Source organism: Semicossyphus pulcher, unplaced genomic scaffold (genome assembly GCF_022749685.1).
Source record: "Semicossyphus pulcher isolate SPU_LCO1_2020_fin unplaced genomic scaffold, fSemPul1.0.p SCAF_18, whole genome shotgun sequence".
NCBI classification, from domain to species: Eukaryota; Metazoa; Chordata; class Actinopteri; order Labriformes; family Labridae; genus Semicossyphus; species Semicossyphus pulcher.
In genome coordinates, this window is record NW_027211691.1 from 1,682,417 (window position 1) to 1,706,254 (window position 23,838).

At 43.7% G+C, this 23,838-nt stretch overlaps 1 protein-coding gene across 2 annotated transcripts; it reads left to right on the plus strand.

Annotated features, from left to right (window-relative positions):
* The first annotated feature begins 1,755 nt into the window (after positions 1-1,755).
* On the plus strand, positions 1,756-20,644 carry snx16 (sorting nexin 16). 2 transcript variants are annotated; one of them, XM_069667321.1, is made up of 9 exons: positions 1,756-1,879; positions 3,179-3,741; positions 5,495-5,581; positions 10,948-11,096; positions 12,447-12,516; positions 14,577-14,713; positions 14,896-15,018; positions 17,051-17,091; positions 20,594-20,644. In XM_069667321.1, the coding sequence occupies exons 2-8, from the start codon at positions 3,331-3,333 to the stop codon at positions 17,067-17,069; spliced, it is 996 nt and encodes a 331-aa protein (XP_069523422.1). In that variant the 5' UTR covers positions 1,756-1,879; positions 3,179-3,330; the 3' UTR covers positions 17,070-17,091; positions 20,594-20,644. The 2 variants fall into 2 exon arrangements, with proteins under 2 accessions (XP_069523422.1, XP_069523423.1); XM_069667322.1 differs by lacking the exons at positions 17,051-17,091; positions 20,594-20,644 and having other exon boundaries at positions 14,896-15,108.
* Positions 20,645-23,838: the final 3,194 nt, after the last annotated feature.

Here is a 23,838-nt window from a genome sequence, read left to right on the forward strand (position 1 = left end):
ATCAGTGACTCCACTGTTTCCACTGTGGAGTCTTTCCGCTTCCTGTGGACCATCATCAGCCAGGACCTCAGGTGGGAGCTGAACATCGGCTCCCTCATCAGAAAGGGACAGCAGAGGATGTACTTCCTGCGGCAGCTGAAGAAGTTCAACCTGCCAAAGACAATGATGGTGCACTTCTACACCGCCATCACTGAGTCATTCTCACCTGCTCCATCAACGTCTGGTACGCTACTGCTACTACCAGAGACAAGGGGAGGCTGCTGCGTATCATCCGCTCTGCAGAGAGGGTGATTGGCTGCAATCTGCCATCTCTAGAGGACCTGTACACCTCCAGGACCCTGAGGCGTGAAGGTAAGATTGTGACCGACCCCTCTCACCCCGGTCACAGTCTCTCTGAGACCCCCCCCTCCGGCAAGAGGCTGCGCTCCATCAGGACCAAAACCTCCCGACACAGGAACAGTTTCTTCCCCTCTGCTGCCAGCCTCGTCAGCAAGGCCCCCACCCCACCCACCCCCCCACGTGACATGGACTCTCATCCAGCCCCTCAGTCACTCAACACTTAACGAGTGTTACGTCTGTAATTCTGACTATGCGTTACATTAATGCACACTGGACTTCTATTGTCTATACGCTGCACTATTTTTAAATTAATACTGTAAACTTTGCACTGTTCAATATCCTGCACACCTGTACAGTTTTTAATCACACCTGTTGTACATATTTTGTACTATTTGTATTATATGTATTGCTTTTTATATTTTTATTCTTATTCCTATTTTTTTTATCTTATTCTATTTAAGTATTTTACTTCATTTTATTCTAGTTCTGTGTTAATTGTTCTGCACCAAAATCACCAAAACAAATTTCTTGTATGTGTAAACCAACTTCCCAATAAACACCGATTCGGATTCTGATTGTGATTCATTTGAGACCATAAATCCTTATAATGACTTTTTTTTTTTTATCATACTGGCTGAAATGGGCTTCCACAGAGATGGGCTACTTTGTGTAACAGGAGTTATTCTCGAGAATATATAGATTCTCATAGGTGTCTGTAGGCTGTAAAAAAAAAAGATGATGACCACAAGGGCGTAGAATTGAGACATGTCCCAACCAATATCCAGAAATTACTGAATTGTCATAATTGTCAACCAATATTCTTTTCAAATTACACTTGTTGCATCTACAACCAGCAGAGGATTCGTTTATAACCGTCACTTTCTCTGTCACTGTAAACAAGGACTCCAGTCTACAGTTCATGCACTTCACTTAACTGAAAACATGTCTCATAATCAAAGGGCCAGTTTTTCAGTCGTATCCGCGCTGTTCTCTCTCTGAAGTTTGTTTAAATTTTATAAACAATAATATTAAGTAATATCGCTGCCCTAAGTAATGTCTTCACTTTTGAGAAGAGAACAGAGAAAGAAACAGAGATCAGAGTTCTTATACGTAATTTCTTCTTTTCAGTCTCAAGCAGTAATGAAACAATAATCACCTGATAGTTATTTGTTATTTGTTGAAATCCTTCGTAAGGCAGGGAGAGTGCAGTTGCAGTCCCCATCAATGTTACAATGAAAACCACGCCCTTGGCTGACCAGGCATGAGATACACCAACCTCCTCCAATTCGGTTTCCATTGGGAGTCACAACTGCTTTTATGCTGCGTAATCACAGTACAGTAACATACAGAGCGTAACAGCGCCCTCACTTGGCTGTCTATGAGCACTGTAGCCGTCTGTGTCTGAAGTCATGCGAGTTAACATGAGGTGGACAGCAGAGGAGATAGTGCGGAGGATAAACAGCAACAGGACAATCACACAGCGGGCTTTATGTGTGTAATACATTTATTTTCTGAGCGGGAATCTTATTGATCTCCAAAGGTAAGCGAAAGTCCTTGTCATCATAGGTCATCTTACGTATTTCAACACACTAGCTTCCTAGCTAACGTGAAGGTAATGTGATAGCCTGTCAGTTAGGTAGAGGACACACCAAACACCGTTCACAAATGTGTTTGTTTAGCGTTAGCTTATTTATTATTTGCAAAATAACTTAAAGAACATAAAATCAAAACATTTTACGAAAGGTTTGGAGTTACTTCTTGATTCGGCATCATTGTAATATTATAAACAGACCTTAATGCAATAATATTTTATTTAGCCTACTTTGCTTTGACTGTTGTCAATAAGCAACGGTAGCTAAGTAACCTAGCTAACGGAAGCTTTAGCTTGCAGTGGCCCTGCAATGAGGATATATACCTGTCTGCCTTTTAATTAGTTCCTCCACAGATATTACCTAACTGTTGGACTTTAGCTGAAGTGTTATCCATTGAATGTAACGCTACCAGTTTTGTCACATTTGTTAACTGAGTTCTGCACTGTGGAAGGACGTCATCTATAGCAGTTAGGTTAGCTTAGCTCGCTTGCTAACATCACCTTTACCAGCACTAGCCACGTCGTTAGTTACAGACGTGACCTAAAGTGTGAAGCAGGATGTTTGGCAGCCAGTGTTTTGTTGAATTATTGGCACCAGTCCCAACTAAATTGTGTGTATCACCGATACAGCTGTAACATTAGGAGTCATTCAAGAGTGTGCCTTTTAATACATCCATATATTTACCGTTTCATCCTTTTTGCACTTAAATGTGTCCTTTTATTTTGTCCTCTGTCCTGGCAATACCATACACCCAATCAAACATGTACAACTAGCCTTATATTATTGTTTAATGTCGAGTCCCATAGAGGCACAGTTACTCTAAGCTCCACTGATGCTGAATTAATGTTAACACGTTTGACATGTAGCTACAAGAGTTTGATTAGAAATTGATTTTATGCTTTGCTCTTTCATGAAAACCACCATGCAGGTTCTTCGTCCTCTTAGTGGAATCAAATGTTCATGGCTGGTTCCTTTTACCTGACAAGATGATTGGACACACGGATTTGCTGCAGATCTTAACAGGCTCTTTTCCATCTTGGATTTTACACATAATGCACAAATCCATAAATTATGGATGACATGTGGCTCGTGTCAATAATTCATTGGCCCTCACAGTTTGGTACCCTTATTCCAGGGTAATGTTTGCTTCCAGATCCTGCTCCATTAGGTCTAAGTTGACGCTTGTAGTCAGTTTTGATGATTCTGTACACTATAAACATACCAAATAAAAAGTTTTTTTCTTACAGGGTTTCCAGATTTGTCACCAGCCCCTCAGGGTGAACATTACTGCTTTACTTCATCTTTATACAGCCCTACTGAAGCCTGTTAAGGTCAGCGTCTGTGTAAAGAACCTTGTTGACCTCTGCGGTGGAGGGGCAGGAGCACACAGCTCCAGAAGATGGCATCACCCTTCGTGCCTGTCCCTGTGCCCTTTGACAGAGCCTCTGCAGGAGGCAGCAGCAAGCTCAGACGCCCCCCACGAGCTTCATCACTCGGCAGCGTCTCCAGCAGCTCGGACTCGTCTCTCTCCAGGGTGACCGGGGAGGAACACAACGGTCTAGGATGCGGAGGATTGGGTTCCCAGCGTCAGTCGCGCTGCACGGATAGAGGCAGCCGGAGCAGGACGCCGCCACCTCTGCATAGCCCGGTGACTCGAGCTAGGCTGAACGGAACTCTGGAGCACTCGGTGGAGTACTCCACCTGTCCCCGCTCCATTTCAGATCCTGTTGGGAACCAGCAAGACGAGGAGAGGCCTATTACCCCTACTGTGCTGGGGTACGAGGTCATGGAGGAGAGGGCCAAGTTCACGGTATGAAGACAGAAAACCTGCATGGAAACCTTTGGGAGTTTTAATCGTATCTTTGGAACAACAGAGTAAAGTTTGAATTATTATTTTTTTAGATAAGCTACCCTGTTAAATAACTGCTAAGCTAAGTACCCCCTAACCTGTTTTTGTTTGGAGACATAAAGGGGCGCAGTACAGCGTTGCTTCATTAGTGGCTTTTGTTTAATGAAGTTAACAACAACTTTGTACGTGAAAAACGTATTCTGAGGTGCGCTGGCTTCAGGCAACTGTCGAGGGAGTCGAGGGAAGTTTAAAGACAAGAATTTAAAATGTGTTCTTCCTGATTCTGACAGTTTTTAAGCTCGGTTTTCACTTCGTTTTCATTTTTAGCTGTATAGCTGCTGCGTTTCAACCACGTTGACATTGTAACAAACAAATTGCATGATTGATATTTAAAAAAAATTAACATTCTATATAAATTGTTACGTGCTCCCTGCAGCTCTCCAAAAACACACTGATTTAAATGATAAAGGTAAAAGACATTCATGCTGTAGCGAAACACCCAGCATGATTTGAGTCGATATATGTTTGGGGTCAGCCCTACACACGGGTCTGTATGTGACTGAGTGAGTGAGTGACGGTAATTTTACAGCCGTAGAGAGAGAGTTGTGACATCGCAATGGCGGATCATGGAGCATATTGGACCTCCACTGATGCAACTCTCTGTCTATATGGCTCTGGATACTTTGTTCGAGGAGTAGACGGGGCTGCTCCTCTGATGCTCGTCCGCTGTCCTCACCTACGTGCTCAGCGCGCACCTGCTTTCAAACCTGTTGTCATCGGCCTCATAAGGACAGTCCTTCTAACACTTTGCTCACAAAAGCGCACATTGACCTGATGCGGTCAGCCACATACTAGGTTTTTGTCTTTTTCAGCAACATTTTGATTACTAACCCTAAAGTAAAAATGGTAAAAGCTTCTTAAAGCCCCCCTCCAGTAAAAATCCAGAGTTTAACCTTGTAAACATCTCCATGTGGTGTTCTTCATGTGCTACAAGACACATCAGGGACAACATGAGCATCATCTCCATGGCTGGGCCTGTCTGCTTTTAACCTGCAGCGTACCAAGGACAGGCTGAACAACACGTTTTCTGACGTCACAAACCTAAGGAGCCAATCCCGTTAATGGACGGGGTGACGCTATGCACATCATTATGTGTAACCTATGGCAACCACTGCAGCGATGTGCGAGCCAGCTGTAACCGTCATCGTCATTTTTGCAAACTCAGTACTGACTACTAACGTTAACGTTACTACTGCTAATGACTACATTTCAAGGTAGCTAAGTTTCAACAAGTCGCCACTCAATGATGGCAGAGACGTGTTTTGTTTCCATGACAGAGGGGGCGGTTGTAAATGTGCACAGTGGGCGGGGCCTATGCAGATTGGGGAGTTTGTAATGAGGGAGAAGAGGAGATGCCTCAGGAGGAAAGGACATTTTCATCAGTCACAATTTATTGTTTCAAGCAGAGCACTTTATACGTCTTAAAACATGACTGGAGCTGCTCTTCAATGAGCTGTTATTTACTTTAGAATGTTGTTTTATGGATTCCTGGTTTCAAGCTCTATGTTAGAGGACAATCTTTCAAAGGCACACCTGACAAAAAGGTGATAAGTGTCAACCTGTGCAGCTGTTAACTTGTGTGTGTGTGTGTGTGTGTGTGTGTGTGTGCGTGTGTGCGTGTGTGCGTGTGTGCGTGTGTGTTGTCTCTCTGCAGGTATTTAAGGTCCTGGTGAGGAAGAGTGCCGATGAGAGCTGGGTTGTTTTCAGAAGGTACACAGACTTCTCCAGACTCAACGACAAGGTGCGTTTGTGTCGTACATATTTTTGTCCCAAAGCTCAGCGCCTGTCTGAAGCTCTATTTTGAAACCATTCATCCATGTTTGTAGACACTCTGTTTGACCGTCTGATCATTGCTTTAAACACGCTTTTTGAGCATGCTGTGGAACTGATTAGAGCCACACAAAGAAGCTTTTATTCCCAAATAGCCCACAGGGCCAGAGCCAACTAGGGGAACAGGTCTCTCAAGGTTTCGGGTCACAGATTACAATACAGAGAGAAACAAACCACGTGATGATACTGTGTGAGGAGAAAGAACCCACAACAAAACAGAGCATGGTTAGAAAGCTGCAACAAACAAGCAGGAGTTCTTTAGCTTTAGCCCTGCCAGATATTGATTAAACCGGACACCGCATTGCACAACTTACTAATGCAAACACAGGCAAGAAGCATGGAAAGACAGGAGCTGGGAACACCCTACAGTCAATAAGGAGGCAGAGGACCGGAGGGGTGTGGACATCCTCTCCTCCATTCCTGTGGCTTTCTCACGCAGGAGCAGCTGTAATCTGAACGCTCTTTTAGAGGCCTCATTGTTCGTATTGTTCGTATATGTTTAACTGTTTGGACATGTTACAGCATCAGGTGATTTTTAGTCACACTTAAATGATTCACACGTGTGATTTGACAGTACAGTTATTAAGAAGGACATACAGCTGCTTAGGAACCTCACAGAAAAGCATGTGATGAAGATGAACAGCAGCATCACATGATCAGTCTGTCAGGATGCAGCACGGACTCCACACTGTGCGGCTGCTGCCAAACATTATTTGTTCAGTAGTTTGGACTTCAGCCAACATCGCTCCACTCTTAGAGGCCTTGTTCACACAGCCAGCTCAATCCACTTATTTGGCATCTCCAGCAGAGCCAGAACAATCTACTGGTCAGTTGATGTTATCTGATGTTCTTTTACAGAACATTTGATGCAGAAAACAATGTGTGGGGTGATGGAGAAATGGGCTTATTCTGAAGTTTGTCCAGCAGAGGGCGCTCTGACTCCATAGTTTACGATCCTCTCAGCACCGTCTGCAGCACATGAAGCACCACAGCTGAACAGATGCTGAACGGCACGAGAGCCTATCCCAGCTGTCATTGAGTGAGAGGCTGAACACACCTTAGACTGATCACCAGCCAATCACAGGGCTGACACACAGAAACAGACAACCTTTCAAGCTCATACTCACACCAAGGGCGATTTAGAGTCACCAGTGAGCATGTCTTTGGACTGTGGGAGGAAGCCGGAGTACCTGGAGGGAACCCAAGCATGCACGGGGAGAACATGCAGACTCCACACAGAAAGGCCCACTGCGTCTGAACCGGGAAGCAACCAGGAACTTCCTACCTGTGAAGCGACAGCACTAACCACTGCTCCACCATGCAGCCCTTGTAGAGTCATATCAGTGAAAAATATCAGCACAATCCACAAAATCAGTGTATGAAACATTCCTGGAAATCCCATATTGGTCAGGCCCTTATGTCCAGATTGGATCCATTTGTATTCACAAAGTTTGGACGACAAATAAACAAATGAAATGTGTTGCTTTCTGCAAATCAGATCCGGGACACATTGGGAAGTGGTTTGAAATGTGATTCCAATCTGATTTCTCCAGATGGTTCTTGGTTCGGGTCCCCGGACGCTCACATTCAATCTTTAAAGTATGATTTGCATCACTCTCAACACGCCGCACAACAACAACCAAAGTACGATTCAGTTCAATGCAGCAGTTCGGCGCCGCAGCTTGACAGTTCAATTGTTTGGAGGGTGAGATGATGCATTTCCGTTTCCAATGCTTCCACACTGGAAAGCCGCTCCACCAGTGTTTGTACACACTGACGCCTCCCCACAGCAAGCCCTGCAACCAGAGATCCGAGGGGGTACACTACGAAGCAGCGGTCATCGAGGTCACTTCAGGGTTAACTGCGAGTTTTCAGTTCTACTTCTTAAGTTGGCTCACTTCTTACCGGGGAAGGTCACCAACGTAACTTATGCTGAACACCTAGCCTGCTCCGGAGCAGGTTATGTTGGAGATGAGAGATCAACCTGAACCAATAACCACCAACTGACCAATCAGGTCTCTTGATTCAGCAGCTCTGTGAGCAGATCGTGAAAAAGAGGAGGGATAGAGAGAGCGGTGAAACACTTCTCTTTACCATCTGATTTTATGAAATATGTTCATGAAAGATATTCATTGTGCTTTTCTGATATACATCTACAACAGAGACTGATCACAGCACTGAAGCCTGACGTGCTTTTGGACTCATAAGATATAAAAGTAAGCGTTCGTACTGCTTTAACTTGTGGTTTTATGGGCTATTCATTTTTTATTTGCTCCATAGTTTGATACAGCTGAGAGAATAAGTCTAAATCTGTCATTAACGCAACAAAAATACATCTGTGCAACGTATTAATCTAATGTAACACACCACTGTTATGATATATAGGTACTGTACAGGGGTTGAGCACAACCAGTAACTTTCCAAATTCACTGGCCCTGCCATTAGAAGCCCTGGCCCTGAGATCATTTGTTCTTTAGGTATTATTTTAACGTAAAATTCATTTTCTCCTTATGTAAGGGTTCTTATTACTGAATATGTGTTCAGTCAATTGTGGAACTATTATAAACTTATTAAAATAGACCAAAATAAGCATATGGGTATAAAGAGAGTTCCTTTAACACTCTTGGTTCAGCAACTCTGACACCCGCATGAATAAGTAGTAATAGCTGCAGTTGTGTTACTTATAAGCTGTACCAACCGTTTCTGACGCGGTTCAATGTTGTATGTTTAATTAGCGCGATCAGCCCGTGAGAGGAACTTTTTGAAACGAAATCGTACCGTCTCCTTCTTCCTGTAGCCTTTAAACAGTCCGCACCACGTCCACTCCGTGAACGGTCTGTTCATGTAGCCACAGCGCTAACGTGCACAGGGACGAGCTGCAGCTGATAACAAGAACACACACACTTGCCACCTCACGTAATGGCCCGTCTGAAAAAAGAAAACGTGTTTTTATACTAGTCCGCGGTAGCTTGCTAACGTCAGTTAGCGTGTTCTAGAATGGCAGCTGCTCTGTCTGTGCAGCGAGTAGCGTGTAACGTGTTGTTGACAGCAGTAGCCATTCTGCGTAGAAAGTAATTAGTCCCGTCCATCGGGACTGTGAATCTCAGGAGGGCTACTATGTTGTTTACACTGTGGGCTTATGGATCTTACTGGCACACCAGGCCAGTTAAATGCTTAATCTACTGGCCCGGTGGCCCGACGGTATGTTTTTCACCCACCGGGCCAGTGCTTATGTCGAGCCCTGCTGTATATGGTCCTCTAATGATGGAGCAGTGATATTATTATATTTGCACATTTACACAGTCTGTGTTGTTTTTGATTTCTGTCTGGATTATGTGAAACTTCTCTGAGTTTTCTCTGAGTTTGTAAAGTATGCCGATCAGCTGACAGCAGACCTGCCCGTGTTTAGATTGGTAATTTCCTCCAAACAACGCCCCTTTAATGCGAACGCGCTCATAGAAACCCTGGGTTGACTGATCGAGTTGCTAACCAGCGTCGTGTGACCGCTCAGCGCGATCTCCTTTGTCAGGTTAAGTGAAGAGATCAGGAAAAGAGACCCTGGGTCTGTCTAACTCGCTCTGTAGTGTAGGCCCCCGGTCTGATTACTTTGTGTGGCCATTCTGTCTTTAAGATGAGATTGTGGAAACGTATCTGATCTGGCTGCAGAACAAAGCCAAAGTTTATGCTCATTTCTCTGGCTACAGAACAAACAGGTGTGCAGACATGTACACACACACACACACACACACATACATCTGGTCGGGATTTAGTAACTCCAAAAATGTTCCCATCAGGAGTAAAAGCAAAGATAAAGATCAGTATGCTTTTGCTTTAAAGGATCAAGGTGAGGTCGCCGAGTCAGCAAAGTGAACTGTTAAACTGCAGGTCAGAAGTTTCCCCAACCTTCACTGTTTTCACAAACTGTGGCCAAACACCTTTTTAAATCAAGAAATGTCACACAACACATCATCCCACCCACCCAGCCCTCAGCTCTCAGGTCAGTGAGAACACTTTGTGAGGAATGAGAAGGACACGGTGGGGTTCTCCAGAGGCTTTCAACCGTGTTGCTGCACACGTGTGTTCTCAACAGCTCAGTGTAACTTCTCCTCCTGTGTTAGACACTCAAACGCAGCGTTCTGTACATGCTGTTAAAAGCTGTCTGCTGTGATACTTTATACAGCACATAAAATAACAACATGGGAATTCTGTTGTTTCTAGAGCTCTGACTGACCGTTAAGGATCAGAGCGAGCTGTCTGAACAAGTTCTGATTGTCGTTATACTTTATTGAAATGTTCTTTTACCCTACAGAGAATTATTTACTTGCTTGATTAAAATAATGCGTCTCTATTTTAATGGTAAGTAATGGTACTTTTTTTTTTCTCTAGTTGTCAGTCAGAGCCTTACATTTTGTTTTGAAGAGTGTCAGCTGAACTAAATGAATAAAGTGTACTCATACTTTCCCAACACAAACAGGATTATGTTGAATACCAAACAGCTCAAGGCACATTAAAGCAGTTGGTTGGCACTCAGCTGCACATTAAAGGTCACACACGCACCATCTGACAACAGCAGTGAGATTAACTGATCAAACACGACCGGCCTGCAGCAGGACAAGCTCACAATCTGTTTATTGTTCAGTGTGCTCATGGAGCGGGCACGAAAGTAATAACATCAAAGATGAATGAGGACCACCAGGGCAGCAGCTCGCTGGCTGCAAAATAAACAGAAACTTAATTAATCCAGAAAATCTTTATTATCCCCAAAGGACAATTTGTTCAGCCACTACTTCATATCTCCCAAATCAGCAGATATCCAGCATTCCTGGTCGGACACCTCCTACTGCGTCGTGGTAAAGAGACAAAGATTGTTTTTATTCGATAGGACGGTGAAGAGTGACAGGAAATGTGGGGAGGAGAGAGTTGGGAATGACATGCGCCAAAGGGCTGCGAGTCGGGGGAGACGAGGTTCGAGGAGGCTTCTTTAACTGTCCTAACTGAAGTCACAGAGCGTTAAAAACTCACACCAGTCCAGGACGTGTCATTGTATTGAGTTTTGAAATCGGGTACATCTCTCTCTGTCAGAGTTCAGCGAGATCAACTCCCAACCACATTTCCATCTGCCAGAATTTCTCTTGTGTTGTGCACTTTTCTTCTTTCATCTCGTTTATTTTTAACTACTTTAACTGTACGAAGGAGAGGGCATGTGATACTCATGCTTCTGTACGTGTGTGTGTGTGTGTGTGTGTCTGTGTCTGTGTGTGTCTGTGTGTGTTGTAGCTGAAGGAGATGTTCCCAGGTTTCCGCCTCTCGTTGCCTCCTAAACGCTGGTTCAAGGACAACTACGACAGCGACTTCCTGGAAGACAGACAGCTGGGACTGCAGGCCTTCCTGCAAAACCTGGTTGCACACAAGGACATCGCCAACTGGTATGTGACGTGATGAGGCAGCTGTTTATGTATTTTATTTACACTTTAGTAAGAGGCATTAAAAACACAACAAACAAAAGATCAGATGACAAAATGAAACACGAATGAACAGAAGTGTGAGACAAATGTCGTATCTAGTATGCCCTTAGTTAGACTCCATTCATTTATTGGACATGAAGTAACAAAGGCTCTTGCAGAGTTGAATCTGATCTCGGTCTTTTGACAGTGCTGTGAAGGGTTCGGGAAATGTTGTCGTTCACATCGAGCAATGCGAGGTTGCTCGTGTCGAGGTCTGTCAGCGGTTGCCCCAATCTGAAAAATGCATCTGTACATGTGAAATCGTACATCTGTGGACATCACTATACCTCACTTCAATCATTCCGGTTCGTAGCATACTAATGAGCGGTTCCCTTATGGTTTGTGTAAGGCTTGTGACTGTTTGGTAAAGCTTGCATATTTAACTTGCATTGTGTAACCTTAACTCAACAGAAGTGGCCAACTGAAAAACACATTTGCAAAGGGAAATTAGTACCATGGGTGTACTGAGAATCCTGTTCCATTAGTTCCATACTCATTTTAGTCAGCTGAGCTCTGCTCTTCGTTTAGCTGCTAAACTATAATTCCTGCTTTTAAATATGAAGCGTTGAAAGTTGAATCTCAGGACAGGGGGGGGGGACTTCACTAAAGGACTGTGCGGCTTTTGCGCCCACTAAACTGGTGCAAATGACACGAAAAGACTCCCCCTCATTCTCCAAGCACACGCAGATGGTTGATTGCACCCCAAAGTGCGCTGCAGAGCAAACAGCGTCTCTGTGCTCCGGTGCTGTTTGCACGTATTTAAATGAGTCATTATGCAGACAGTTGACACAAATTTTGCCCCTTTCTAAGTAAATGAGCCTCGTGGCAAAAAGCGTTAAATGCACAAACGCCAGCGCTGACAGCACCGCGCAGTTAGAGAGAAAATATTACCGCCTGCAGAGAGCTGGTGGGAACTGTGGTGCAGTATTATAAAGGCTGTCACGCTCTGAGTTTGCACTGATCATGACGACTATTCCACCTTTTGTGTGAACAAAAAATGTGTTTGTCTTTAAAAACAATCTGTTAATAATACATTGTCATTATTATGGTAATCAGGAGATCAGTCATCCCGGGGCTGTGCGAGGCTCAACCACGGGACACGGGCACACTCTGTCCCCATGCTTGGAGCCATGAATATCATCAGTGCAGTTAACACAGAGACTCTTCCTTTACTGTCAGAAATGACACATAAAAGTTAGAACCAGCAGATTTTAGACATTATGCTTCAAAAGTGACCTAAACAGTAATCAATAATTTATCTCTCCTTTACAGCACGGCAGTGAGAGAGTTTCTGTGTCTGGACGACCCACCTGGACCGTTTGATAGTCTGGAGGAGAGCAGAGTAAGTGTGCAAGCACATGGGAAGTATTTGTGCTCACGTGGGCTGTGCGATATGAAAATGTCTTTTGTATTTGTTTTTCTTTATCGTCTCGTGAAGCCACTGCTTTACGGCATTGCCGGCAAAACAGCCGACTAGTCACTTAATTACAGCCGGCTACTTTTTTCTGTTGAAGTCGTTTTAACCGACAAGTTGCGTCCTGCTTTTCCTGTTCATCTTAGAAGCACTCGCCTCCGCTTTAAATCAAGACCAGCATGAGAGCCTGTCTCTCCGTGTCTGCCCCCCCCCTGCATGCTCGCAGTGTTTGAGTGTGGGGAGGGGGGGCGCACAGCTGAGAGCAGAGAGCGCATGTGGAGGAGCGCTCACTGTCATTACACGCTGCTTCAGAAAACACAGGAAACGCCTGCCCAGTAAGCATTACAACGTTTTCCCAATATGCCATGCAGACAATTATGGGCTTAATGAATGAACAAATCAATGATGACCTTTTAGATAGCCTACGTGTCGCTTTTAAAGCAGAGAATTCTCTAAGATGCATCACAAACAGTAGGCAGTGCTGTGGCCTACTGTTTGTTTTCTTTGCTGATGCCTGTTGCTTTTACAGTGGAGCGTGTTAGAGGGATCACATGTGTCGGGGTGTGAATCATAAGAGGATGAATATTATCATGGCATCATTTAAAGGGCCAGTTCACCGATTTTCAACCTCAGTCTTATTATGCTATTGTGGAGGGCGCTATCCGCTTCTCCAATGGGCCCTGGAAAACCTCCGCCAGACTACGTAAAACACTTGATCTGGCGGAGGCCAGGGAGCTCACTAAACTACACTTCCTCAATCTAGGACGCCGCCTCAGAATCGTCAGGTTTGAAATGTCAACTGCAGACCTGAAGATGTTTTAGACGATCCACCGGTATATTCTCGTCGTATTTCGGATTCTGTCCCGCTCTGAGCCGTTGCCTGCAGAGAAAAACAGTATTTCCCTCCAGCGTCTCTCGCTGGACTGGTCCTTTCAGAGGAAGGGGCGCAATGCATGCTGGGTGTTGTAGGAATGTAGAATGGATAGAATAGGAATCGAATCTCGAGCTGTTTGAGCAACTTTCTCCACAGCTATGGCGCCAGTTTAAAATATCATTGCTTCTATCGATTACAGAGAACAGCAGCTGACTGACAGTTCCAGGGTGAACTGCTCCTTTAACTCGTCTTTATTTCTCTTGCAGATTACCATCTAATTGACATTTGTAGCATATAGAGTAATAAAACGACCAGCTGCGATATTTACTGATTTAGAGATAAACAACATACAGGGACAGTCGTTACAGTTGGTGGAAATCCCTGCATGACTCAATTAAACAAGAAAATACTTTTAATACTTTTTATTTGTATTTAAATCACACAGGATTATCCTCGATTAGGTTTCACCATGTGGTTATTTCATATGTAGAATATGAATAGAAAAAAGCTAGCGGGATATAGGATTGTAGCCGTATCGCCAAGCCCGAATGTGCTGTATGTTATCTGATATCTAGAAGACGCCTCTTGTGGTCGTAGTCGGGCTGTGCATTGACGTGTTAAAAGCTTGATCAAGTTCAGAGTATTTTCAGATGCAGTTCTTGACTGGCCAAGTAGGGCTGGGCGATACAGATCTAACGGTGAAAATGCTCACAACAGCAGCCGGTCAGTCTGCAGTAACACCCCCATTTCCTCCTGTGAAGCATTGTTTGAGTAACCAGTGAAGAAAATGTATGTCCCCGGGAGAGAAGGGAAAATAAGGCGAACAAAAGAGATGGTGAAAATGAACCCTGTCCTCCAAAGCCTGAGGAAACTGTTGACAAAAGGTCAGATGACATGCAAGTTGGCAGCAGGTTGCCCAGCAGCTGGAAGTTTTGTAACACCTAAAGGGCATTGAAAAAACACTGAAACTGTTTTATATAGGCTTAGATCAGGGTAAAATGTTATCCTTGACTTCTCGTCTGTTGCCTGTCACGGTTTGCCCTTCATCCTGCGTCTCCACCGCCAACACATATTCTCTCTAATTCTTCTTTCCTCTCTCGCTGCGTCTCTGCAGGCGTTCTGTGAGACTCTGGAGGAGAGCAACTATCGCCTCCAGAAGGAGCTGCTGGAGAAGCAGAAGGAGATCGCCTCCCTGAAGAGGCGGCTGGAGGAGAGGGAGCAGTCCATCCTGACACTGGAGAAGCAAATCAAGTCAGTAGACTTAAACAACAAACACACAAATTACATACCAGCAGGTGTCGTCTGGTTCGCACCATGTGCTGCGGAAATAAGCGGACTAATGAAGGTCAACACACAAATTATTGGTACTAAAACAGCTTTAAACGTAGTAACAAAGTCAATAACAACCACATGTGTGTTTGTGTGTCTCCCAGTGGTGAGTGTGTGAGCCCAGGTTCTCTGTGTGGTCTGTCGGCTCAGGGCAGTGAGAGCAGCGCAGATGTGGACGTGGAGTCGTCTGTTGCTGAAGCTGATCAGGACCTGCCTGAGGACGGCGGGTGAGGGCACACAAACACCACACAAACAGTAAATATGATGAAGGAGTACATGCACAAACACAAGTCACACTGCCACACCTTAAATTAAAAAGTCACAATCAAGTAGGGTCGATTTTTTAACTGAACATTTTATTGGAATGAGCTTCAGATTTCAATGAAAAATCAAAGCAGAAAGTGGACTCTCTCAGGATCTGTTTTCCTTTCCACCTGGCCCTTATGAAACCCTGAACAACGAGCCAGCGTGGCTGAGTTGTACCCTGCCGCTGCGCTTTTGGGGACACTGTGGTCACAGCTAGAGTCAGAGAAATAACAGAAACATGTTTAACAGAACTGGAAAATCCTCCTTCCTTCGTTAATCCACTGCTCTGGCAACAATTTGTCCTCCCTTTAAGACCCAGTAAGCTTATAATCACAACATTTACATGCCCTAAATATTTAGAAAATACAATATTTCTACTAAGCTGTCTACATGGCTAATGAAAATGAATATTTTATTTATTTAACCAGAAAAAAGGTCTTGAGATTAAAAATGTTCTGGCCGAGACAGGCAGCAGCACATCAACGTTTCAGACAAACAATGAGCAGCCGTACATACAAACATAACACAGAAAACATGACATCACAAATGAAACCAGTCAACCACAATCATAAATGTATATATCAAACAGAACATCCAGGTCTTTCTGTAATTAGTGACAAGCGTAGGGAGCTGCAAACTTAAACACCTTTTTCCCCAGTTCAGTTCTGACCTTTGGGACGGACGGTGAGAGCAGGTCCTGGGACTGACGACTGTACGCTCCTGCTCTTCTGACTGATGTAGTTAGAAGGAACGAGGGAAGCATACCTAAGAGCGACTTGTAAATAAGAAGCGTGATGAAACTCAATGCTCCATGATACACAGTGTCCAGAGCATGTAAGCGTTGAGAAGAGGCGTGCATGTACAAAACATCACCATAGTCCAGCGCAGACATAATAGTGGCGGCAACCAGTCTTTTTTAGACTCGAAGGAAAGGCAGGATCTGATTCTGAAGTAGTTCAAGTTTGAATCTTTTCACCAACGGCTGGATATGTGGTGTAAAACCAAGCTTTGTATTGAGACACAGACTCACTCTGTACTCTGAATCACATGCAGCCTGCAAACTGTTTGTTCGTTAAATGCACAGAGCTGACCATAAACAGGAAGATGCCATGTGTCCAAACCTGCAGTAAAAAGCCAGCTGAGATGCATATTCTGAACGTGCTGTATACGCCTCCAAAGAAAGCTCCTAACACCTGATTCATGTGATCATACTCCACATGTCTCATTAAGAAGGATATCCATGCTGTTTACATGACCTGCAACAGATACAGAACACTGCCATACCATAAAAGTAGTAGAACATTTGTGTGCATGTGCAGGTATTTATTGGCAAAGCAGTCAAACACAGTTCCAACACGTCCTGTAATTGGCTCTACTGAGCTCAGAGTACAAAACAATAAATGGTGTTTCTCACTTAGTGCTCTTGCTGCCACAAAGAACAGAACGTTTTTAGGAAGTTTGGATCTCAGTGACGTCACAGAAGCACTCCGATACTGCCGTCCTAAAGGGCCATGTAACGTCAGTGTATTATCAGAGTCATCCTGATGTTCTTGGAGCCGAACACATCCCCATCAGTGTGAAATATTTTCTGATGAATTCTACTTTTGCACGAACTGCTAATTAAACTCCGCAGCTCTTTTTTTTTAGATGTTTCCAAATTAGAGCTTTGAGTAAAGTGAAGTGGTTAGACGTTTTAACCTCAGGAAGCTCGTAATGTCAAACACATGGAGGATGTCTGGAGGATGTGTTGAGCAACACACCTGGAAAGGGGAGCAGACAGACTCTGTCAGTTTCTAATTTATTTACAAAAATGAAATGTTGCCGTGTGCGTGTGTAAACTTCTCAGAGGTGTGAAAAGGTGCTAACCCTTTTATTATTTCCATCACAGCCTCACCTGTTTGCTTTTTAAATGATGTCCCTTCTTGTGTTTTCTTGCCCTTTCACATTTCACAGCAGCGCTGCTCCAATCTGAAAAAGACCCCGTACTGTGTGAGGTACTTTACATACAAGCTCAGCAGATTAACCCTGTCAGACTGTCTCTTCCTCCTCTCAGTAACTTGCATCCCACTGTTAACTACTGCTCTTGTTTTTTACAGTGTTTTTTCTATTGTTTTCAAGTCGGTCTTTATACAGTGCTCACATGCATTATGCACAGCTAATACTTAATGACATGTGAGCACTGAATTAAGATGAACTTGTGGAAATGTGTCTTTAAGTGTTTGCAGGATGTTCATTAAGGTTGGAGACGTTTCATTTTCAGGGCAGACAGTTCAGGAAACATGCTGAAACCTTCTCCTCCTGTAAGCTGGGAGTGCACCGTACAATCTGAGTCTGCTTGTCACCTCATATTCTCGTGCATCACACATTAAGAGTCGGAACAAGTTTAGACTTCGTCAGTTGTCTCAACCTGCCGGTGTATAACGAAGAGCGAGGACAGGAAGAGCTGTCAGACCTTCAGATGAATTTCTGACCTGACAGACGTTTCGGTCGGCTGTCTCACGCAGTTGATGGAGAGCCAGGAGTTGATTTCCCAACATCCAACTCTGCCTGTGGTAAACTAAAGCCCCTTTCACACATGAACTCTGACATTTTCGAGACAATTTCAGGTAATCCAAATTAGGGCTGCGCGATAAATCGTTTAACCACTATTGCGATGTGCGCAGGTGCAATAGTCACATCACAGGACGTGCAATTATGAGGCAAATTAAGCGATTTTATTGTTGCTCGGTGCAAAAGATACCGTTTTCTCTTTTTCCGTCACTAATCTACAACAACAGTCTGATATCACATTATTGCAGACCGCTGTGAGAGCACAGAATGAGCTGACGCTGAGCTGCACAGTCTGCGTGTCACCTGCCTGTAAACGAGCACTCGGCACTGCTGCTGTCACAGATCTTTGGGATGATCAAGACGGGCTTTGAATTACGCGTGGCGGCTATTCAGTGTGTGTATTCCCGTTATCATTGGCACCTCGTCCCGGTGCTGTGGACACATAAACGGACCGTTCACAGAGAGCCGCCAAAGTCTCCAAGAGTGGTAAAAGTAGGAGGCTTCAAAGTCCTAAATAAAAAAAAGAATGATCGGTCATTGTAAATATATAATATATATGTGTATGTACATAAAAATACTCTTTGTCTGGCTAAATTTCCTGTATTTTTTATATATCGCAAAAAATACCGCAGAACAAAAAGTTCTTGCCTTTCGCACAGTGGAAATTCTTAGTGTCAGACGCGTGCATGAGGAGGAGGAGTCAGTAATGGTGACTGTTTCTGGGTTGAAATCATTTCAACATGTGTCATGACGTTTCCACGACACGAGCACAAGAGTGGAAAACAACACAGACGACTGAGGCGAGCAGTCGAGAGTGAATGTTCCTGACTTTACGCTGCGTTCATCGACTCCTCCATGAGAGCTGCAGGAAATGGGCCTCATAATGTCGGGGTGAACAGATTCAGCCTTTAGCGTTCACAAATGCGCCGCTCTTGGACAATGTTGGGGAACTTTCAGGAGTGCAGTGCATGTGTGAAAGGGGCTTAAGTGTATCAATGAAGATGTAGAGTAAAACAAAGCTAGCATAGCAGCTTACAGGACGGCACAGATGATCAGGAGAGCAGGATTCTGCTTTGTTAGCATTATTGTGAACTGTACTAGTGCACTGTTACAAACCTCCACTAGTAAACACACCTCTCGTTGCCCTTTGACCTTTTAAACAAATCTTTATTCTTTATGTAACCTTTAATTAGGCAGGTAATCTCAGTGAAACATACGATCTCTTTCACAACCGTCAACAAACCTCAAGCGAGACATTTATTGATGGTTGGCTCAAGCCCTCAGTTTTATTTCCCGTTTAACAGGAACACTGTGAGCATGAATCAGCTTTGGCTTTACATCGCAGTCGATTTGCTCTCACACAACATTTCTGTAATCGTACAGTGTATGCCCACGTTTACACAAATCCCCTTAACTTTTAAACTACGGTGGCCTGATGGACACAAACTTGAAAAGAAGGCTGTAAAAACTCCTGAGGCTGAAGTGTTCCTGTTATTAACAGGTAACAGTGCTGCACAGCCACAAGTACTTTTATCGTGGCACACGAGTGAAGAATAGTTTGATCGTCTCTGCTTGCTGAACTGACCGTCCTGAAAAAGATTCGTCGCCGACCGTGTTGTGTTCTTACTGTGCTGCAGTGTTCTGTGCTGACTGTGGCTCCCTGCATCATATGTGACTAACACCTGCTGTTAGAGCCTCTCCTTCACATGGTGATGTGTGCTCACTGTAGTGGGCGTCGTAGGGTTGTTGGATTTCAGGTGTTCCTCCCGCCTCTCACATCCACCTGCTGCCTTGACAATCAGCCTGTTAGACACCGATTACTGTCACAGCATTAAAGAAACTACAATGACAAAATAATTCCTATCAAAGGTCACGTTGAGTAGGGATCTATTGAACAAATGCATTTTGTTGTTTGGCTCATAGCCTCTTGCCTTCTAGCTTATAGTTATAAATATCCTGGTGCTACATATAGTTTGCTGTGTGCATGTGTGTTATATTTGACGTTGTAGGTATTCGATCAGTTGAGACTACCCTGAGTTAAGTTGCTATTCCTCACTAAAAGCTCTGTTTTATTTTGTATTTTCGGTGTTATCGTACACTGAGCAGGCAGTAAACTTTACAAGCTGATACCTGAAAGGTTTTACCTGGAGCCGAATTATCCCCAGAGACTTCCTCCTCTCCAAAACAAACACATCTAGTGATTAAAACGGGTAAACACACTGACTTTAGTCGTTTTAAGTTAAAAATCAGTGTTTTTCAGATGCTCTTTGGCAGCTCAGATCAACAGGCTGAGCTACAGCTAACTGGTGGGTGCTCAGCTTGTTTATGAGTGATAATTCCTTCACTGATCAAAGTTTTTCTTAGTGAGCCGAATCATCCGCAGATGTTAAACGTTAAATTCTCAGTTTTCAAGAGCTTAGTGCCAAACTGCTGGAAGTTAAGCTCATTAGCTGTCCAAAATCTTTTGTCCACTTAAATGACACGGGGAAAACGACTACAAAGCTGTTAGTAAGTATTCTGCTGGAAATATTTTAATGTACGACTAAAAGCTTTATGAAAAACTCTGTCCTACAGACGGGTGAAACATGAGAGTCATGTAGGCTGATAGAGGAGTCTGATGTGGCACTAAACTGGAAAAGAGGAACGAATCGTTGAAGAATCATATTAGTCGTGTTCAGACCTGTAGAAACATACGAATCTTTGTCATGCAGTCAGAGATGTGAGACAGTCGGAGGTGAACCTGTCTTCCTGCTGTGTTGCTGGTGTTGTTGCTTTAACAACATGTCGTACAGTTCCTGTCTTCCTCCACAAGGATGTCTAACAAGTCTTATATCAGTGTCTCTCCTCTCTTGGATCCTGTCAGTCTGTCCTGCTTCATGTTGTCTGACTTCTCACGTCGTTTGGAGTTATTGAGTCATCAGCTGAGTGTCGTCTCCTTCTATGCAGTGGCAGATGTGAGGTCCAGCCGGTGCGATCCTCCGCCTGTTGGTGCGGGCCGTCGCTCAGCGCGTCTCCTCCAGTCATCCAGGTCACTCAGCTGTTCCACCAGAAGCTGGAACACTAACAACAACAACTCCTCCTCCTCCTCTTTCCTTACGTCTGAATCCATATTATTCTCTTGAGTTTTTTCTTCCCTCTCTAATCAATCAACTCCCCCTCCTGCGGCTGATTCACCTTCCAGTCGAGGATCTGTTGGATTACATCCTTGTAATTGAGACCTGTTCATACAGGATTTAAAGGGAGCGTTTTTATAGTGCAGCAGTCTGTTTCACTTATAACTCCCCGTACATGATGGGTGGTGGGATGATTTTTTGGCATCTGCAGAAGAATCCTGTGAGAACAGATCTGGAATTACTCGTCTGTTCTTCTGAAAACCTCAGAGTTTTTCTCAAACTACGGGGACGCCTCCTCCGTCCTCCTCGCTCACTTTTGAACCTCCAACCGTTGCCGCCTCACCGGATCAGTGTGATCCAGCGGTCACAGAACCAGAGTTTGGCTTCTTGACCAAAACAACTTGAAGACTCTTTGATGACTTTAGTGACAATCTACAGAAAATCTGAACATTCATCTCCGAGTGTCTGCAGACGTGCATTGCCTTACAGGTCTTTGATGTGAAAAGAGTCCCCTCTTCTGAAAGCAGAGAGACAACCCCCCCATGTGGCTGAAAAAATAAGACTTTATCGTCTGGATATATTAAATATCTCAGGATAAGCTTTGGTAAAAAGGTGGGTATCCCAGAGGACTGATGACTTTCTGTTCGCAGGTTCGTCTGGTTATTTCTTTACTGTGAGAATTCACTGTTCTCACTTCCACTCACGCTGTCTTTGCATCCTACATTTCCTCCTGTTTGTAGTGCCATGTGTGATCTGTGCTGAAGACCTGAGAGAGACACTCAAATTGTTCAAAGGAACTGGCCAGTTGTTGCTGTTTTAGGATGATATGTAAACCATCATACCACATTCGTCTTACACACACACACATGCATACTCTGGTTTCTGCGTGTTTAATATGCCAATTTGAGTTAAGTCCATGAGTATTTACAGCAGAGCTCGTATGGCGCCGTGCCACTTAATAAAGTGTTGGGCGGGACTGGACCAGTGGAAGACATTGTGACGGGTGAGCTCAGCCTCTTTACAAACATCCATATCTTCTGTTTCCCCTGCTGTTGCAGAGAGTTTAGATTTTATCTGATGAGGATTTTAAGATTTCTGCCTCTACCTTACATAAATACATTTTTATTAGTGGAGATCAAATCTTTAAAGTAACTTAAGCAAAGCTCAACAGCAGAGCCGGATATCTCAGAATCAGCACATTAAAGCTGAACTTTCTGCTTGATAACTGCAGGAGTGGCTGATCGTTTAGTTTTTGTAAGTTGGCTGAACAAACCACTTAAAGAGAAACACGGGTGTTTTTTTACCTGGTTCCTATTTTATCGTATTTTTTGTCTAAATAACTTCAAATAAGTAGGTACAAAAAGCCCACAGCAGGGAAACAGGCTGTGGTGGTTTTAATGTAAACCATGGGGGAAACAATCCCGATCACATCCACTAAAAGTTCTTGTTGTTTCAGATTGTTATTCTAAGTGTCTGACAGCATCACAGAAAGGATCCCTACAGAGAAAGACCTTTTGTTGAGAGGTAAGATCCTCTTTTGTAACCAGAAACTGCTGATAAATCGCTCTCTCTGAAACCACCAGACTCCATTGACAAAAACAGTGATTTTACTCTGCAGAACACAGGAGCTGCCGATTAAGTGATTTCTCTAGACTCTCTAGACTTGAGTGCTTCAAATGGTTGATTCAGATTCAACAGATTATTTGTCTAACTCACAATAACACAACAAACTTACCAAATGAGGCAGAGGTAGACCAGAAACTCCTGTGCTTCTGTGAGCTAAAATCAGTGTTTTTATGAATGGAGTCTGGTGTGTGTGCAGAGAGCGATGTAACGTCTGTGTGTGGTTAAAACAATTATCTTCCTCTGTAACAAAAAGGTCTATCTCTGTAGGGATCCTTTCTGTCATGTTGTCACACACTTAGAATAACAATCTGAGCCTGTCAGTAAAAACAACAAGAACTTTAAGTGGACGACCTTTGACCCATCAAGGATTAAGTTACAGCCCGCTGCAGGCTGAAGCAATCTACTGGAAAATTCCCTACTCTTTTTATTTTTATTTTTTTACCTGTTTGTTATTAAGACCCCAAATATGTAAAAGAAAGGGCCCAGGTTTAATAATGCCAGAATAACCCCATTATTTCACAGTGTTGCTCGTTAACCCCTAGAAGGTGTTCTGGCGTCCTGAACATTAGACCGGAGAGACTCGTGTTAACAAAGCAGAGCCAAAATGAGACGTTCATTCTTTTTTTAATGAATCTGGATCTGTAAACAAGATGCGGAGCGTGGTACTGGTATCTGGCGTAAACGACTGTTGAACACTCCAGACTGTTCACAGGCCTCCACATCGTCCCTTAAAGCCATATTTTTAAGACCCAAAGATTTCACTTTGTGGAGTGTGCTATTGTTTTCTCTCTTTGAAGACGACTTAATGAAGTGTGTAATAACTACATCTCATGGTTAACTGTCTCAAACCAGGCCTGGAAAAGGTCATGTGATGCACTTTAAGGATGAATGGCAACCCATGTGTTTGCTAGGATTTGGTTTTTACTACTTGTTTTGTTAGAGACAGAAATGTGCCTTTTCAAACATTGCGTCTGTCTGGATTTGATCTGATGTGTTGATATGTGATTCATGTTGTTGTTTTTCATGCACAAGTGCCTTAAGGATCTTTCACGCTTTCTTCTGATGTGTTTAAACAGCTTTATAGATCTGTGTTCCACTACGTTCCTCTGATGCTTTTAAACGACACTCGTATGTAAATGTTGTTGCTCGAAATGTTTTTGTAATATTACATTAATTAATATCAAGTCTTAGTTCACTCATACACACTTATAGTTGCACTATAAAAGTTTATATAAGTAACATTTCACGACTAATGTCCTGGATTTAAAGGGATAGTCCACTGAGAAAATCCACTCTGTAGATACTGAGATGTTTACCAGAAGGAGATATTTAATTCACACATAAATAAACGTGGATGATATAATAGAGACATGTGTGCACCTCTTGTTTCCATGCATTTAAAGTCGCTGCTGAGTTGATGTGCACTGGCTACACTACACTACAATGAGGCTC

Coding starts and splice junctions, on each gene's coding strand:
- snx16 (XM_069667321.1), top strand. CDS start 3,331: ATGGCATCACCCTTCGTGCCTGTCCCTGTGCCCTTTGACAGAGCCTCT. Junction 3,742..5,494: donor AGGAGAGGGCCAAGTTCACG/GTATGAAGACAG, acceptor GTCTCTCTGCAG/GTATTTAAGGTCCTGGTGAG. Junction 5,582..10,947: donor TCTCCAGACTCAACGACAAG/GTGCGTTTGTGT, acceptor TGTGTGTTGTAG/CTGAAGGAGATGTTCCCAGG.